The 16597-nt window shown below is 48.4% G+C and overlaps 1 protein-coding gene across 1 annotated transcript in view; it reads left to right on the top strand.

Annotated features, from left to right (window-relative positions):
- GPC1 (glypican 1) overlaps positions 1-16597 on the top strand; it is a 163087-nt gene that overhangs the window by 124457 nt on the left and 22033 nt on the right. Inside the window, exon 3 of the mRNA NM_001305060.4 lies at positions 16080-16471. Within this exon, the coding sequence (NP_001291989.1) occupies positions 16080-16471 (392 nt within the window). The remainder of the gene's footprint in view (positions 1-16079; positions 16472-16597) is intronic.

The raw sequence follows: 16597 nt of genomic DNA, 5'->3' as shown, positions 1-16597 counted from the left end.
AGCCCAGGCAGTGCAGGTACGTGGGGACTGCATGCAGCCATAGCACCAGAGCTGGCAGCAAAAGATTTCAGTTATTTTAGAGAAACGCAGAGTTCACTGGCCTTTAGAGTGTAATGTCTGACCCATCTGGCAAACACATAAAAATAACAGCCCTGCTGCTTGTCAGAATGAGTGCCCAAGGGATGCCTAAAGATCTGATATCCTGAGTGAAAACCCAGTAAAGTGCTGACGGCATATATCAAAGGGTGTGCAAGGTGAAGGCAAGATGAGAACCACTGGGGCTGCTCACTGCTGGGGCTGGCAGCCTGCAGCTCCAGCCATGCGCTGGGGTTAATGTCTGAGAAGCTGCAGTGGGCTGGGTGATGTCCTGCTGCAGCACAGTCCTCGGTGCAGCGTGAGCACCTGCTACCTTTTCCTCTTTCACAGTGAGAAAAGAGAGTGCCCTGGCATACTGGCTGAGATAGCATCAGCTTTCTATGCACAGCATAAGCACTCCAGAGGTGAAAACCCATATAGATTCATTTTACGTAAGAATCCTCTCTCACACAGCCATCGTACTGCACCAGGCTCCCCTTTGCTCTTGCCCAGGCAGCAACCACTTTGAGTACATGGCTGGGTAGAGCAGCAAGTGCCACTTTCAGCCACAGTCACAGTAGTGCCGCAAGTAGAATGCAAATGACAGCAATTAGCTGGTTCGATCATGAGATTTATAGTGCCATTAATAATAAGTGCTTATTCGTTATTGCAGTTTATCAACAGTGCCCCAATCCATCAGATCCATACCAGACATGAAATTATAGATTATGGGTGGGGAGAATATTGAAAAAGGAGGGAAGAATGGTTTGTAAAATCTGCTGATCTTACACATGCAGTGAATATTCCTGGAAACGTTGTTGTTTGCTCTATGAAAGCAGTGTACCCTTTCAGCAACTTGAGATCTCGTCACTTTTGTACTTTCAGTGGAAAACCTTTCATCCGTGTTGGTCAAAGCCACCCAGCAATTAACTGCTGCAGAGATGGTTCGTTAATGCCTGCCAATGAGTGCGGATGCAGAGGTGCAGCACTGCCATGGAGCTCTGCAGGGAGAGCCCCAGAGCATGGCTGCGCAGTGCAGAGGGTCCCGGCCCGCCTGGTGGGTTGTCCCAGCCCTACAGCAGTACCCTGCCAGTTGGCTGCAGGATAGGATGGGACATGGGGACAGCACAGGGCAGCAGGAGGGGGGGTGCAGTGAGTGTTTCTCACCGGCAGGCAGTGGGAGAACAAAAGCAAGCTACAAGTCAAGACCCAATCCTATGAAGCTCAGATCTCTCAGCTGGTGTGACTGAGGTGACCTCTCCCATTGCCTCCCATACACAGCCAGCATGCCTCAGGTGAGCGCAGTCACAGATGCCATTCCTGAAAATATGTATTTGAGAAACAAACAATAATTTCCATAGGAAATGGCTTCTGTGTTAATTTAAGCAGAGCTATCTGTGTACCGAGGGAGGACAATGGCTGCCTGATGCAGTGGAGTGGAGCTGAGCTCCCACCTGCAGCGTTCCCGCTGTGTGCCCCAGGATGCACAATGTCACGCTGCCTCCTTGTCCCTCTCTTTGTGTTTCAGTGCAAGGGCTCAGTGCACTCTGCAGCCCTGGCCTTCCTTCTCCAGCTGTGAGCAACACCAAAATGTACGAGGAGATCATCTACATGATAGCCCTGAAATTCTCTTGGAAGCCAACAGCACCCAACTCAGCCTTTCGATACTATGGAACAGCAGAGAAGGAGCAGAACTATGGCAGTACACGAAGAGAAGTTTCATGTTTTAAAAAGATTTGAGGTCTTTAAATAGGACAGAGTCCTCTGCAGATGAATCCTGAGCTTTCAGAGGTCGCAAGCCTTTGTGCTGTATTTTGCAACATACTGCGAGTTCTGCACTGCCAGAAGCTCATGAGCTGCAGGACTGCACATTTGTTCTCGTAGCCATAAATAATTGCTTTGTGCTCTAAGCACAGTGTCTGCCAGGGGCTGCACTCAGTGTGTGCCCGTTGGGTGGTCATGGCATCATCCACACATGCGGATGTGGCGGCTGCCTCAGAGCCCAGGGCTGCACAGCCTGCTGCTTGGGCGTGGGTTTTGGTTCTGTGCTGCTGAACTCCAACAGTTAACAGCAGACTGAAAAGAAAACCTTTAAGGAGTGTGTGAATGCTGGCTTTGAAAGCCGTGGTTGTCTGTGCCTTGTTTTAATCCCTAACTTTTTCTTATTAAAAACAGAAAAAGAAAACAAAAAACATAACAAAACTAACAAACAATGGAGTAATTGGAGAATTCAGTATTGCCACGAATGGGTGTTCTTCATAGCAAATCCTAAATACTGATTGCGTTAAGTTGAAGCAAATGGTGTTAGAGAATTTTCATTTGCTTCTGCGTGTAGCAATTCAGTGTCGTCTCATTTTGCTGCTCTTGGTGAAATTTCATGTCTGTCAAAACCAATTCTTTCCAGCCTTCCTCTCCTTCCTCTGGGACACGCCGGTGTTAAAACCACACATAACTCTAGGTAAGAGCAATCACTGGCTTTGCTTTGTTTATGGACGAGATCAGCAGTGCTTGAAACCCCACCTAAATTATCGCCGATTCGATTTTTGTGTAGTGTGACGTTACTGGAGAACCAACCTCGCCGCAGCAGCTGACGGCTCGAGCTCGCAATAAATTCTCTGGACAAAGAATTCTACTGTGAGTTCTTAGTCCATTCTTTTTATCTGCCAAACACTTCCTCAGTATCATGGGTTTTGCAGGCTACATGGGCAGAAAGCAGTGCAGGCAGCAGCGATCCCCACCCGTATGGGCCCCATGCAAACCCCAGCAAGGCCAGTACCCACTGCAGGGCTGCGAGGTGCAGGGCAGGTGTGTGCTGGGGGAAGGCTTGTAGGGCTGCGTGCTCCTGTTCATGCAGTAAATACACCGCGATTTTACGTCCAGTGACATACGGTTATTTAAAGACCTCTGAATTGCTAAGGAAAACGGGTTTAATTGAAGTCAAACATAAAAGCGCAGGGCGGAACCAAACACCACCACTTTAGAGAGCTATTCAGTGTATTCAGCTGATGGGGGATTTTATTTTTAACTTTATGATTATGGATTTTTATCGCGTCACATGAACATAATGGGCTTTTCTTCTCAGCAAGAACAGAGCAGAGGAGATCCAAGTGTACGAGATCCAATGTCCTTCACGGATGCAGTGGTAAACATGTTCTCAAAGACAGAAATGTTCAAGTACAAACCAATTGTGCTCACTGTGGGGGTGAAAAAGAATACAGTAGCTTGATTATATTTGAGAAGACAGCTGGTAGAAGACCAAAATCGGTATCATTATTCCCGATGTCTACTACCGTGGTGATATTTTAGAAACCCATTCAAACCACACATAGCACACACAAACAGGCAGAAATAAATCTGGCGTTGGTTCAGGGACTCCTATTCTGGGGTATTTGCTTAACACTGGACAGCAAAGGTTCTTCAGACCCGTGCAGAGCCGCAGCAGGAAAATAAAATCGTGGTGGGTTGGGGAGGGAAAGGAAGGTTTTCCAGCTAATTGTCATCCTGCTAATGAGCACCAAATAGCTTTGCTAGTAATAACAATGCTTCAGCATGCTCTAAGCATCAGCTTGAGTAAAGCTTTTAAACAGACTATGCAAAAAGGATTAGAAAAAGGAGTGCTGTTAGATCAAACCAAGCGATAGATGCGCCACTGGCTGAAAACCTTAATTAGACTTGGTTAGAGATTCCAGAAGTGCAGTTGAAAGTTAGTTGCCTTCTGCTGGCAGCCTCACCTGCCTCACCCACCATCCGGCCAAGTGTCCGCCTGCAGGTTAGTCCTGTACAGCACCGGATGGGCTTGGGTGGGACTGCTGGGGCAGGAAGGTGCTCAGCACCCCCAGTGCTCTGACAGGACCCCACTGCACCACAGCTGCTCCTCGTGCTGCCCTTAGTGAGTGCACAGCTGAGTTTTATTCCTTGCCGCTTGCATTCAGGGTGCTTTCCTATGCGGTTTGCTGAATTCAAAGTGTGTCGCTAAGACTGTAACAGCTCCTGCCCAGCCATGTGGGTTCAGCGGTAGACTTGAAGTTGTACTGCATAATTAAAAAATAACCATCATCACAAATATGCTCTCATTTAATATTCCTACCAGTTATTTGACTGTAAGGCAGTTCTTTAAGGAAACAGCTTTTGCTCTCATTTACTGAGGATAAATTTGTACAGGAGTTCCCAGGGCCGTTTACTCTGTAGATCCCTAATAAATAAGCTTCTCTTCCTCGTTCTGGTTCATTTTAGCTTCTGGACACATGGGTCCATTCTGTCAATATTTTATGACTAGTTTTTCTGTTATTATTTTTTAACGTATTGTGCAAGTAGTTCCATGAGTGTTAGAACTAATGAGGTCTGCATTTTGAGGGGTTTGTATTTCATGCACCATTGACTTGCACATCAGAGAAGGTGCAGGATCCAGGGAGGTGTCCCTGCCATGGGGACATGTGTGCTGGCTGCCTCCCATACCTGTGCTGAGGGTCCTCCTCTTCCCAGCTGCTCGGTCAGAAACCTGGTGGGGGCTGCATTATCACCCAGCTCACTCCTTCTATCCATTGGTAACAGTCTGCCAGGGAGCCCCAGTTCCATCCTAGAGGACAGACCTGTGCTGCTCCTACTTGCTCTGCTGATGTGCAGTGATTTCCATGTTCACGTGCAGGCTTCTGTGACACTTCACCTTGTTTGAGAGATGCTGAGGACACATTGCATGCTGTCAGCTACATAGGACTGCACAAAGAAACCTCACAAATAGGAAGCACAGCCTGTGTTAGAAATCAAACAGCTGCAAAGATCTTAAATGGCCTAACCCATTTTGTCAGCACCACAAAGAAGCAGTGTTCTCCCATTGTAAGATGCTGATTGAAGAAAGTGAAGCAGGAATAGGCTTGCAAATGCCAAGGTTTTCCTTCCTGAGACATTTATAATGAAGGGCAGCAAGCTGGTCCCCAGGAGTACAGCACATTAATTTACTTGATTGGCCAGGAGGCTGAGTGCTGAGGGTGAGTTACATCGCACCTTGGCTGAGGCCTCCAGGTGTCTTATCTAAGCAACTGCCTGAACTGCCCCCAGAGCCAGTGGAAAGGGATGTGTACTGCTGGTAAAGCTGCTTGAGTGCTAGAGGAGGGCCTGGGGAGATGGGGAATGTGCAGAACAATCCTTCTGTTCATTAAGGGAGAGAAAATAACGCCTCAAGATCAAGACAGCACCGTTGAGGGCTTCAAAGGCTGAAGGTTTGTTTTTTCTCTCTTTAACTAACACACATTGCTACCCATTCCTCGTGGTCCTTATTCTTTTCTGCATGAAAGCTCTAAATAAAACTCTGAATTGTCTTTAACTCGCTAGCAAAGAGTTCAGCTGCTTTTCCCTCTTTAAATATGATGGAGCTGTGCGAACAGCAAGTGACCAAGCATGCAGCTGAGATGTGGAGTCTGCCTTGTAGGCTGATGGCACTGTGCAGCTGTTAGATGGTGTAAGGAGGGATTTAGGAGAAAGGGATGGTGAGAGCGTGACCCCGTCCTGCAGCACCCACATCCACGCTTCAGTGGTGGAAGGGGATTTTCAGCTCCCTCAACATCAGGAATGGTCTTTGCTTCGCTTTGTCCAGATCTGAACTGTGCAGAAATGTGTTAAGTGGCCCTTTGGAAAAGACAGAACGTGACCCAAAATTGCCTCATCTGGACGCAAATTACTCAGATGAAATTTGTTGGAGAACATATATCACGGGACCACCTGAACATACCAAAAGTGTATGGCTGTCATGTAGTCCTCCTGTTAAAAGCAAACCACAGCAGAAGAGCTGAGTGGGCCAATGAAATGAACCCAGATGGAGCATCCTAAGGGAATCAAAAGTAAATTCCCCAAGAACAAAACTCATGTGGTTTCTTTGTCTCAGTGCTGACAGCATCCCAAGGTAGGTAGGGTAACCACTGGGTAACCAGGCGATTGCTAAGGTATGCCCTGCCTAGGGAGCCAGGACCAGACATCTTCTGTGCCTCCTACCCACAAAGATTCTGTGGCTCTCTGCCACCTTACACACATTCTTCATTCTGTCCATGTCAGCTGTGGGGGCTTCCCTTGCTCTGATTTGATCATCTTTTGAATTTATTTTAGCTTCCAGCATCCGTGACATTTTCTTGCAAGGACGGGGTCTGTGGTCTATCCTATGGCATAGCATTTCCTTTTGTCTGTTTTAAATCTTCTGGCGGATCTGAGATTTCTCTAGTTGTCCCCAAGGTCCTGTGCTAAGAGGAAAGATGAATGACTGTTGCTCATCATCACCACCTCCCTCTCTCTCTTTATTGAGCTTGAGTGCTAAATGCATTAATTTATCTAGCGGTTTAATGAAGATTTCATCCTAAGTTCGTGGGAGAACATTTAAAAGAGGTCAGAACTGATTGCTCACGTGCAGTTCATTGGTGCAGTGTCCTGGGGATAAAACCTGATGGGAAAAAAAAGGGGGGGGGAGGAGGGGATAAGAAAAGAGCTGTAAGTTGGGGAAAGTGGAACGAGCTTTCAAAAAGGCTCAGCTCCTCTCATCCCTCAGACTTGGGCATGAGCCAGAGATGCTTCAAAGGCAGCAGAAACCCTAACGCCAGCAGGAGGATATTGCCAGCGTCTGGGGGCGGCCACTGCTTCTCTTTGGTTGCCCTAAATGAATTTTCTAAAAGAAGGAGCACGTGTCATTTCCTCTTTGTTTTTCCTTTTTGTTAAGCATAACTGCAGTCAGACTGTGGTTAGCATTCTCAGCTAATATTTTCTTTAACAGGCATTTTTGATCTCTGTTGTGTGAGCCTGATGACAGCCCAGGGTGGATGCAGATGTTTTTAGTCGCCGTTGTATCCAGCTGATAGTCCTGAGGGGCACAGTGCGTCCAAGCAGGTCATCTGTCAAGGTTTTGTAATAATCGCAAACTCTAGGGTGATTTTAGTTTGATTAACATAAATTAAAGAAACATGTATTAAATATATACCGCAGAATGGAATTACTGAGTCTGGGAGACCTGGGACATTTCTTTAAGTTCTGTTTCCTCCAGATGAGGTCCTGTTGAGGTGTCAATGCCTGCAGATGGCATGGAGGAGGCTGGAGGCTGCCAGCCTGCCCTGCTCAGGGGAGCACAGTGCCTGGAGGGGGCACGCGCTCAGCAGCGATTGCTTCCTGCTTTGCTTTGCTGTGGCCCCTAAATAGGGATTGTGCTGTGTTCATTGTAGCTGGTGGTTTCTCAGGCTGGCGCTAAGGCTGAATGGCAGCTTCCTCCGTTGCACAATTTTCCAAAGCAAAATGATTTTGTGGCAGGCTTTCCGTGCTGGTCACAGTCTTGGTGGGGTTTTACTTTGAAGGTTTATACCCAAGCAATAAAGCAAAGCAGTAGTAATGTAACATGTGTAGTTCACAAACAAACAGAAGTATGTTTCATATCCATTTCTGCCTGTATTAGAAAATATATTGAGACGTAGTTGGAAAAGGTCTATATTCTGGACAGGGTATCTGACTTCTGTGAATCTCTGTGCTGTGCCGTGGAATCAGCAGCACTGGGATCTCAACACCTCAGTGCCTAAGCTTGTGGCTTGGTGTTTTGACTCCTTCAAGGTGTGACCTGGGCCTCTTCATAAGGCTTTTATTTCAGCTATAGCAAGATACCAAGTGATAGCAATGTTATTCAAATAACGGCCTTGCATGTTTTTATGTGCACGTACAATGTTTGTACGTTCAGCTGTCAGATACACAAAGATATCTGCACGTTTTGGTTTGGCTGCTAGCAGTAGCTGTCTTTTCTCATCTTTACCAATTTCTCCTTTTTGTGCAAGTTCCATGGGTAGGAACGTCATAAGGAAATTATTTTTCCCAAGAGCCAAGGGGATTCCTTTCTGATAGCACTGAAAGGGGGAAATCTGAAGATTACATGCTTTATATAGACTTAGATGAACTCCTGCAGTAATAGCATGGCAACTTTGTCCATCCAGAATATAATCCCCACAGCTGGCAATTTCTGTCCTTGTTCCTTTGGGAAAACCCATGTGTCAGATGCTCAAGATGTTATATGCCCAAGGACCATGCGTCTTTCCATGCATATTCAGCGTACCCAGAGAAAGCACAAGCTTCTGGGCATGCTGGGCTGCACTGGATTGGAGGCTTCACACAAAAGAAGGTTTGAGAGATGCACAGGGTAGAAATTTGATGTGGAAATGATGGGAGAAATCCAGGACACGGGTGGTTCATCCTTCCGTCTCACGCATGCACCACAGCCGGCGCAACCTGAGCGTTTCCAGCCGTGCCTGTGCACGCTGCAGCCCTGCCTGCTGCGTCGGGACACATCACAGCACATTCCCTAAAATGGAGATTTCAGGCCCACACAATGGAGGAGCATTTCTGGCAGATGCTGTGGGTGTCAGCTGCGTTGTGTTTCACAGCATTTCCTGTCCCATGGGCTGTGAGGGTGTTGTGTGGTGCCGGGGATCGCTGTCTGAGCAGGTGAGTGCAGCTTGCACTGCTGCTCCCTCTGGGCTATTGCTCCACCAGGCAGAAAGGAATGCTGCCCTGTGGGGATGCTGGTCCTGTTCATTCTGCTTTGCTTTCATGCCCTGATGCTCGTATGGGCTCGTTGGTCTTCACCACAAGTGATTCTTGTCTCTGCAGTGTGTTCACATGAACTTGAGTCTGGGGAAGCCTTAAGATTTGCACAAAGGTGTTTCTGAAGGACATCAGGAAGGTGATTGCTGGATCCATCAGGATCAGCAACGTCCACTAAGTGATTTCCTTCCTTGGCAGGCTCTGGGAGAAGTGGGGCTGGGCAGGCTGTGCTGGTGACAGCATGGTGCTGTCACTGCGGGTGCCTTCCTTGGTCCCCAGGAGTCGTGGGGCACCCACTGGTGGGATGAGCAGAGCCGCTGCCTGCTGCTGTCCTCCAGAGACCACCAACACTTCCTCCAGGAGCCCCCTAGCCAGTGGGCTCCTTTCTTCAGTGCTGTGACCCACGTCTGCCCGGCCACAGTACACACACGGTGTCTTGGCAAGTTGCAACAACAGAGGATGGGGAAAATGTGGAATTCAAAATTGGTGCAGATAATTACATCTCTCTGACTGCCATTCAGAACAGTGCCAAATGGGCACAAGGCATGCGCTATGAAGTGTGGAAGTGTTATCCAAGTGCTGGCAGAAAGACAGCAGTTTCTCTTTGAAGTAACTGGAGGTGCTCATTCCCTGTGCTGTCACTCGGAGAGCCACGTTCCAAAATGGATTTTCATGCCACTGCGTTTTTTTTTTTCTTTTTAAAAAAGTTTGTTTTCCCAAAAAGCTCATTTATTCCCTAACAGAAGAAAGAGTGCTGTGTATGGCAGTCTAAGACCAGTTTAAGCGAGGCCATCTTTAGTCCTTACCTAAAGCCAAGAATCTATCCTGTATAATGCCTTTCGCCATATGATGTCTGTTCTGTCAACTACTGTCATCATAGGAGGCTTCAAAGGCATTTACATCTGTGCCTGAGTAGTTCATTAAGCTGCAGAAGATGGAAATTAGTAGAAGAACTAAACAAGACCTAGCTAAAGGGGAGACAGCAAGATGTGTTGAAAGAAGAGCTCTTGTGCTGGAGTGAGATCCTAGTCATGGTTCTCAAAGATAGCCCTGGTAGAGACTGGAACAAATGATGGGAAACGTGCTCATGAAATTCCTTGGTGACACAGTTCTGGAAAAAGCTGTCAGTGGAAAAGAGGGCAGTGCGTAGGCTAAAATAGTAGAAATCAGATGATACTCAGTATTCCTGTGCAAGTGTAAAGCTGGGGGCTAATTGGTTGGAAACAGCAAAGGAGCGGGTTGGATACGTGCTGGTCGGTGGCAGGAAGTCTGTGAAATGCTAATGTGATGCGCTCCTAAAAAAGCTACGCACCTTTCTTGCAGTATTCACAGAGCCATTTCTGGCGGAGAAAAGGAGATGGTGTTCTCTGTAGTTCTGATAACCCACAGCTGGGGAAAGTTAATGCCACCCAGCAGAGGTGACAAGAACGGTCATAGGACTGCAGGGTGTGCAGAATGTGAGGAGCGGACAGAAGCCGTGTGGTGAGGCAGCAGCACCACTGCGGAAAGTCTGGATGTGGGGTAGGAGCATCTCAGTGACCTCCAGGTCACAAAACGCACCACTGAAACCAGAGGTGCACGTTGGCAAAGGTCAAGGTGGTAAAGAATAAATGTAGGCCAGAAGTTAAGAAAAGGAGTCCATCCCTCACAGGAGACATTCTGGCCAAGCCTTCCAGTAGGCAGCCTCTGCTCTTCATCTGGGCGCTGAGCAGGCTTAGCAGAGCACGAAGCAGGATGACCCACAGCATCTCTGCAGTCCTGTGTTCCTGCTCTGTCCTACCTCCCCCAGGTATCTTCCCATTAAATGTGAAGAGACTCTTTGGAGAGAACCCTGAGAGTTACAGGTATCAAAATCTGTGCATCCTGAAACATTTGTTCATTCTGCTAATCCTCTGGCTTGTAGATAGAAGCCAATTTTCCTTCCGTTTGTTTGGTCTTTTCGCAGTCTTGATTTGCTATTATGCCTCTTGGGTCTCAGCCACCAAACAGGAGGGGATGTTGTTGTAGGGGGGAGTGATGCAGGGAGGGACTGCGTTTTGCAGAGTGGCTGGGGGCTAGGAAAATGGCAGCACAAGAGCAGCTGCTTCACAGGAGTGTGACAGTGAGAGGAGAGGTGACCCCAAGGAAAATGCCGTTGGAGATGCTATGTGCCAGCTATCCACACATGGAACCTGAGCCCCTTGGCCTGCCCATTGTTCCCTCATTTGACAGCACCCAGCTAAGGTACAAGGCAGAGCATGTCAGCGCTGGTGTACCAGTATCAGCCTCCTGGGTAGTACTTCAATTAATAATGAGTAATAACAATGTTATGAATAAAAGATTACCATCCTGGCTGAAGTGAATAGAACAGATATGAATGCATTAGGTTTGGATTGTAATGGCTTAAATCTGTTGCTAAATTATTCTCTTCTAATATTAGTTTGATTTCAAGGGCAGCATTAAAACTAACTGGAAAAGTAAATTGGCACTGGGATGTGCAGCAGTATATTAAATGGGAACTCGGCCCAAGAAAATAGCATGGCTCTTGTAAGAGTCTCCAGGCTTTTTCTTCCCCTGCTTTTGCTGGTGTGTAGGACATCTCAGAGTCGGCTTATTTCTCTTCTTTTCTTTTTGAAACATGATAGCAGTGTTCATGGTGAGCATATTTCCCTCGGCCACCCTTCACTGGCCCCTGTGAAGGCCTCCACAGACTCGTGTATTTGCTCAAACGTGAGAAATCACAGTGTGGTATTTGATGCCTCTTCTTCTTGTGACTGCAAGCCTTGCTTGCCATGCAAAACTGTCAAACTAGAAGGAGAGTTTTCATCTTGCTTTGCTGTGCCAAAGCTTCTGTAGTATTTGCACAGAGCTAGCATTTCTGCTGCCGTACAGCACTGCTGCACCACGTGTTTTCAGTGTATGTTGCTGGGAGCTCTCGCAGGGACTACTCAAGGCTTTTCAGAAACATAAACTAAATTGAATCTTGCAGTCCTTCAGCAGTTGGCTCTTGTCTTGAGAAAGGAGGAAACGGGAGCGCGTGGGGCTGTCGGGAGGCAGGGCAGAGCGCTGGGTGCTGCTCCTGCTGCTGCCCGGGGAGGTGAAGCACTGGAGGTGTTGCTGGCAGTGGGGTTCCCCAACCCCGCAGGACTGAGCGGCAGTACCTGGAGGGTGGTCACTCGGTCTTGACCAAATCCAGCCATCCAGCACCAAAGCTGCCTTCAGCAAGGGCTTCTCCTTGAAACCTGGCATATTGTCATCATCTGAGCAACGCATTTTCCTCCCTCGTCTCTTCTAATCTGGATGTGCTCTTTCCATTTGTGCAGAAGAGCTTTTGTTCTTCAGTTTGCTGCTTAAGGCTTTAATAATATTCAGATTGAAATTAATTCAGTCACCTTTCTCCAATTTTCTTACTTTTTTCTAGTCTGACCTCTAAAGCGTTATGAGTTTTGAAGAAAGCCAAATGTGATGCGTGCCCAAAGAGCATTTGGGTGCTCTTCATGGCCTCTTCATTTCCCCCTGCATTCATTCCCACTCTGTCATCTCATCGGTTGAAGAAACTCCGGTGTGCTCCAGCTGTGCAGTGATCAAATGGTATCAAAGAGCTTGGAAAAAACCCTTTGTGGTGGGCAGGGGAGCTCAGAATTTGCCGTCTCCACAAAGCGAATGGCTGGGCCCTGCCTCTCCAGTGCTGTGAAAATGTGGAAACTGTGAAAATATGGGCTGCGAACACTGGGAAGCTGTGAAGTGGAAAGGGTGGGGATTTCCGATTGCTCCCAAATGCAAAGGTAATAGATTCTGGTTGAAAACTTAATCCTCTGTAAGCAGCCTTTTGTCAGTACCGCAGTGGCCAGAGCTGCAGAGTTGTGTCCCTTGTAAAACCCTTCTGTTTCTTTGCTCAAAGTTTTCTGGCATCTTTGAATTTCAGAGGGAGGTTTTTCAAACCTGGCCACTGCCAAGAGGCAAACTTCGTTTGGGTAAAACTGGTTGTCCTCTTAATGAACCTGGAAGTCAGAAGAAGTAATAATAATAACAACAGTAACAACAGAGCGCTGTGCTGTGGTTTTTCTTTTGGTTAGTTTTGCAACTGGTGTGTGAAAGGGGATGTTTCGTGTCGGAACAGCCTTAACAAAGGAGCTGTGCCTTTCTCTGCCTGGGGAGAGTTGTGGTTGATGTGGCCCAATGGCCGCCTCTCCAAAAGCAGCTGCTGGGATGTTTGGTGCTCCAAACCTCGCAGCAGCAGCGAGGAAGGACCCACCTGACTTCAGTGTGTGCACCTGGAGGAGCAGGAGCCCAGCCAGGATTTGGCAGGTGCCTCTCAGAAACGGATCTCTGCTTTCTATGCCTCTGTTGCGAAATTTCTAAGTCTGCCAAAAGCTAGGAAAGTCTGCTTTTTTCCAGCATGGATCTAGACAATCTATCCCCACTTCCTTGCGTGGCAGAGCAGAAGCAGGTACATCACGTCCAGAGCAGCTGGCTGTGCAGTCACCCTGCTGGCTGTGGGCCATTCCCAGTGGGAGCAGCGGTGATGCAGGGAAGGTGTGAGCTGCAGGGCATGCAGGCATCGCAGCATGAGCATGCTGCTGTGGCCGGGAGGACGTGGTGGTGGTGGCAGAGCTCAAGGCCTTGGGATAGTGGGGGTATGGCAGGGATGTGGTGAGGATGTGCCCTTGGATGGAGCCCTGCGTATGTCTGTGTGCCCGTGCCCTGCCTGCACTGCTCGTCACATTGTCCCTTAGGAGCCTGGGCAGACCCTGAAGTGGTGAACCCAGTGAGAGTGAAGGAGCCCAGAAGGGCTATCTTCCACCTTTTGTACGAGTGCTGTGAGTGCTTATTACGACAGCTTCCCACCTCAGGGTGCTGTCACCTGGGCTGAACCATCCCTCCTACCCAATACCAGTAAGGACGGTGTCCCAAGGTGTGCTCCAGCAGCTTATTTAGCCTTGATGCCGTGCACAGCCTTCATCTGTGCCACGCAGCTCATGGCACAGAGCAGGAGCACCGAGGAGGTGATGCTGTGCAGATTGCAGGTGGCTGTGGGGCCCTCAGCAGCGCAGGCTGAGCTTGTGCTGAGCTGTGGGGCAGGCAGGCAGCAGGAGCTCCGTGCAGCCCTCTTGGCACAGCCCTCTTCCAAGTGCCTGCCAGTGCCGCCAGGAGCGCGTCTCAATTCCCTGCCAGATCAGCTGTTCATCGCAAGCACATTTAGGTTTAATTGCTAATTAATTTTCCCTTGATAATGTGGATATATTTTTTCTCGCTGTGTGAAATCTAGAAGAACTTTCTGAGAACCAGCCACAAATGAATTGATTGTAATTGGTGTTCTCTCACTTAGGTGAGGAGTAACAGTTCATCAACTCTTAATTAGGGTGGATGTTTTGAGAGCAATTTCTAATTTTTTGACAGAAAGGTATACATCTTCTTTCTGCTGTTTCCATGTAAAAGAAAAAGTCATCCTGCCTTAAACAGACAAATGGGGCTGTTGAGTTTGCTGGTGTTTTCCTCCTCCTGATGGTGAGTGCCGAGAGATCAGCTTTAAACAGGAAGATGAGCAAACAAATACAAATCAGTCCTGTGGGGAAGGGGGGATCCCAGCACAGCCACGCACAGCCATCCACTGCCATAGCAGGAGTTCCTGCATTAGCGGCCGTGGGCAGCTGCAGGTGTTCTCGTTTGTTCCGTCCTCTTGTTGAGTTCTGGCTTCACTCGAATCTGAGAAACCGAGCTGAAAATAGCAGCGTAGGAAAGACTGCCCTGGAAATCGGGCTGGTAGAAACGAGCCTTTGGTGGCTGTACAGTTTCAGAGCTGTTTAACTGTAGGCAGCGGCACTCCTTCAAAAAATACTTTGTTTAAAAACTTTGTGCTGTGCATTTTTCAGAAGCTTTTTCTTTAATTGTTCTATGCCTCGGCACTGTGAACTTCATTTATATACCTTAAACGCATGCTGTTTGATTGCTAGTGCATTTTAATTGAATAATGGGTTCCCTTCAACCAGAGCTTATCATACATCACCAAAAAAAAAAAAAAAGGCTTAGATTTAAAGAATAGTATAATAAGGTTTGCTTCAAAAAGGCCCTAAAAAGTATGAATGCAATTGAAGTGAAAGTTATCATTCAGATCAGTTTTTTCCTCTCGCTGACTTGAATGATGGCTCAAGTTGCTGATGTCAATCGATAAATTAAATCAAGCCTGTGCTGCTGTGAGCTCTCTGCCGTGCAGCCTGGAGGAGCCAGCAGGAGGGGAATGGGAGCACACACAGGTGTTGGGGGCAGAGCACGGTGTGTCAGCTCCCCGCTCTGCACTCACACTTCTGTCACAGCTGTGCCCACTGAGCCCAGGCGTGGAACCACCTCGCTGCTCCTACCTAAATAAAAGCGTGGTGCCAATTAGCAGATGGGATGAGAGCCTCAAACACAGCAACGCTGGCCTCTCTCCCAGCGCACCTGGGTGCATGCAGTTCCTGCTTCGGGCCGAGCACCTCCTGCAGTGCTAGCTGACAGCTCTGGCAAGGTGTGGGGTAGGGAAGCAGCGCCAGTTGATGCATTCCGAAAGGAAAACGTGGAAGTAACAGTACAGCACGCTCCTTTTTCTCCTCGGCTATGTAAGCAATTCCTCGGATGAGTGACGCTAAGTTCTTGTCTTCACTGAGTAGTTGGAGTTCTGTGCGCTCGCCTGAAAGTCACTGGTGTGACAAGCAGGTTGCTGAAGCCTCCTGCAAGGCAGTGGGGGTATGTGCAGTCGGGTGCTTCTCAGTGTGGCTGAGCAGTGCTCCTGCTGAGCACGATTCTGCTGTGAATTTTACGCTGAATCAAGTAGTTGTCTTGCACCTCTCTGATGGGCAGAGATTCAAGCTCAGGAGTTGTTTGCTCATCTGCTGTGTGCCAGAGTTCTGCCCCTGGCTATTCTCTGCTACCTTGTGCATGTGAGCTCTCCGTGCCCTGGGGCGCAGAAGAAAAGCGTTTAACATGTGCCACGCTGACGAGTCTATGTCAGAATGACTCTCATGGCAGTTTACAGATGTGGCTTGCCAAGGTTAGCCAGGCAGAAATCAGGCTGCAGAATGGCACAGGTGATGAAAATGCACAGCTGCTGTAAGATTTCTGCAGGCTGCACTGGGCATGCCTACACAAAGCCCCTGGCCATGAGCTTTGGCTGGTGTGGTGCCTGCCTACAGACTGACTGGGGGAGCAGCAGGGCCTTTTGCTGCTACAGCAGTGCAGGAGTCCTCAGTGAGCATGCTAAGAGAATATCCTGTCATGGCCTCTGGGGAGATGGTGGGATCAGGTCATGGTGCTCTGGGGCTGCATTGGAGTTTCTCCTTTTCTCACCTGAGGCTAGAGGCTGAGCAGGTGAATAAGGCCAGCAGAGGAAAAGCTCTGTTAGGGCCTGCTCACGTCGGGGCAGTTGTGCTGCTGGACAGCACAGCCTGCTAGGTTCCTCCTTGTCCAACTGACCTATTTTTTTCCTCTCTCTTCAGATTATTTCCAGGATTTGTTGAACAAGTCAGAAAAAGCCCTTTATGATACTTTTCCAAGCCTGTATGGAGAATTGTACACTCAAAACATGAAAGTCTTCAAGGACTTGTACAGCGAGCTACGCCGCTATTACAGGGGCTCCAACATCAACTTGGAAGAGGCCCTGAATGAATTCTGGACACGCTTGCTGGAGCGACTCTTCAAGCTGATGAATGCCCAGTACCACATCACTGACGAGTACCTGGACTGCATGGTGAAACACGCAGAGCAGCACAAGCCCTTCGGGGAAGTTCCCAGGGACCTGAAGCTGAAGGCAACACGAGCCTTCATCGTGGCACGCTCCTACGCACAGGGCTTCCTCGTGGGCAGCGACGTGGTCAAAAAGGTTTCTCAGGTATGTGGGGGTTCTCCCTTCTCCTCCAGCCCCCGGTTAGCCAGAGCCAGTCAACTCCTTTTGGTCAGGAAGAAGATTGATTTGCCCTTAAGTTTTCGTGACAAAGCAGGCAGGCATTTTTAAGTT

Source organism: Gallus gallus, chromosome 9 (assembly GCF_016699485.2).
Source record: "Gallus gallus isolate bGalGal1 chromosome 9, bGalGal1.mat.broiler.GRCg7b, whole genome shotgun sequence".
NCBI classification, from domain to species: Eukaryota; Metazoa; Chordata; class Aves; order Galliformes; family Phasianidae; genus Gallus; species Gallus gallus.
Note: the sequence above shows the minus strand (reverse complement) of the source record. Positions and strands in the feature narration are given on the sequence as shown.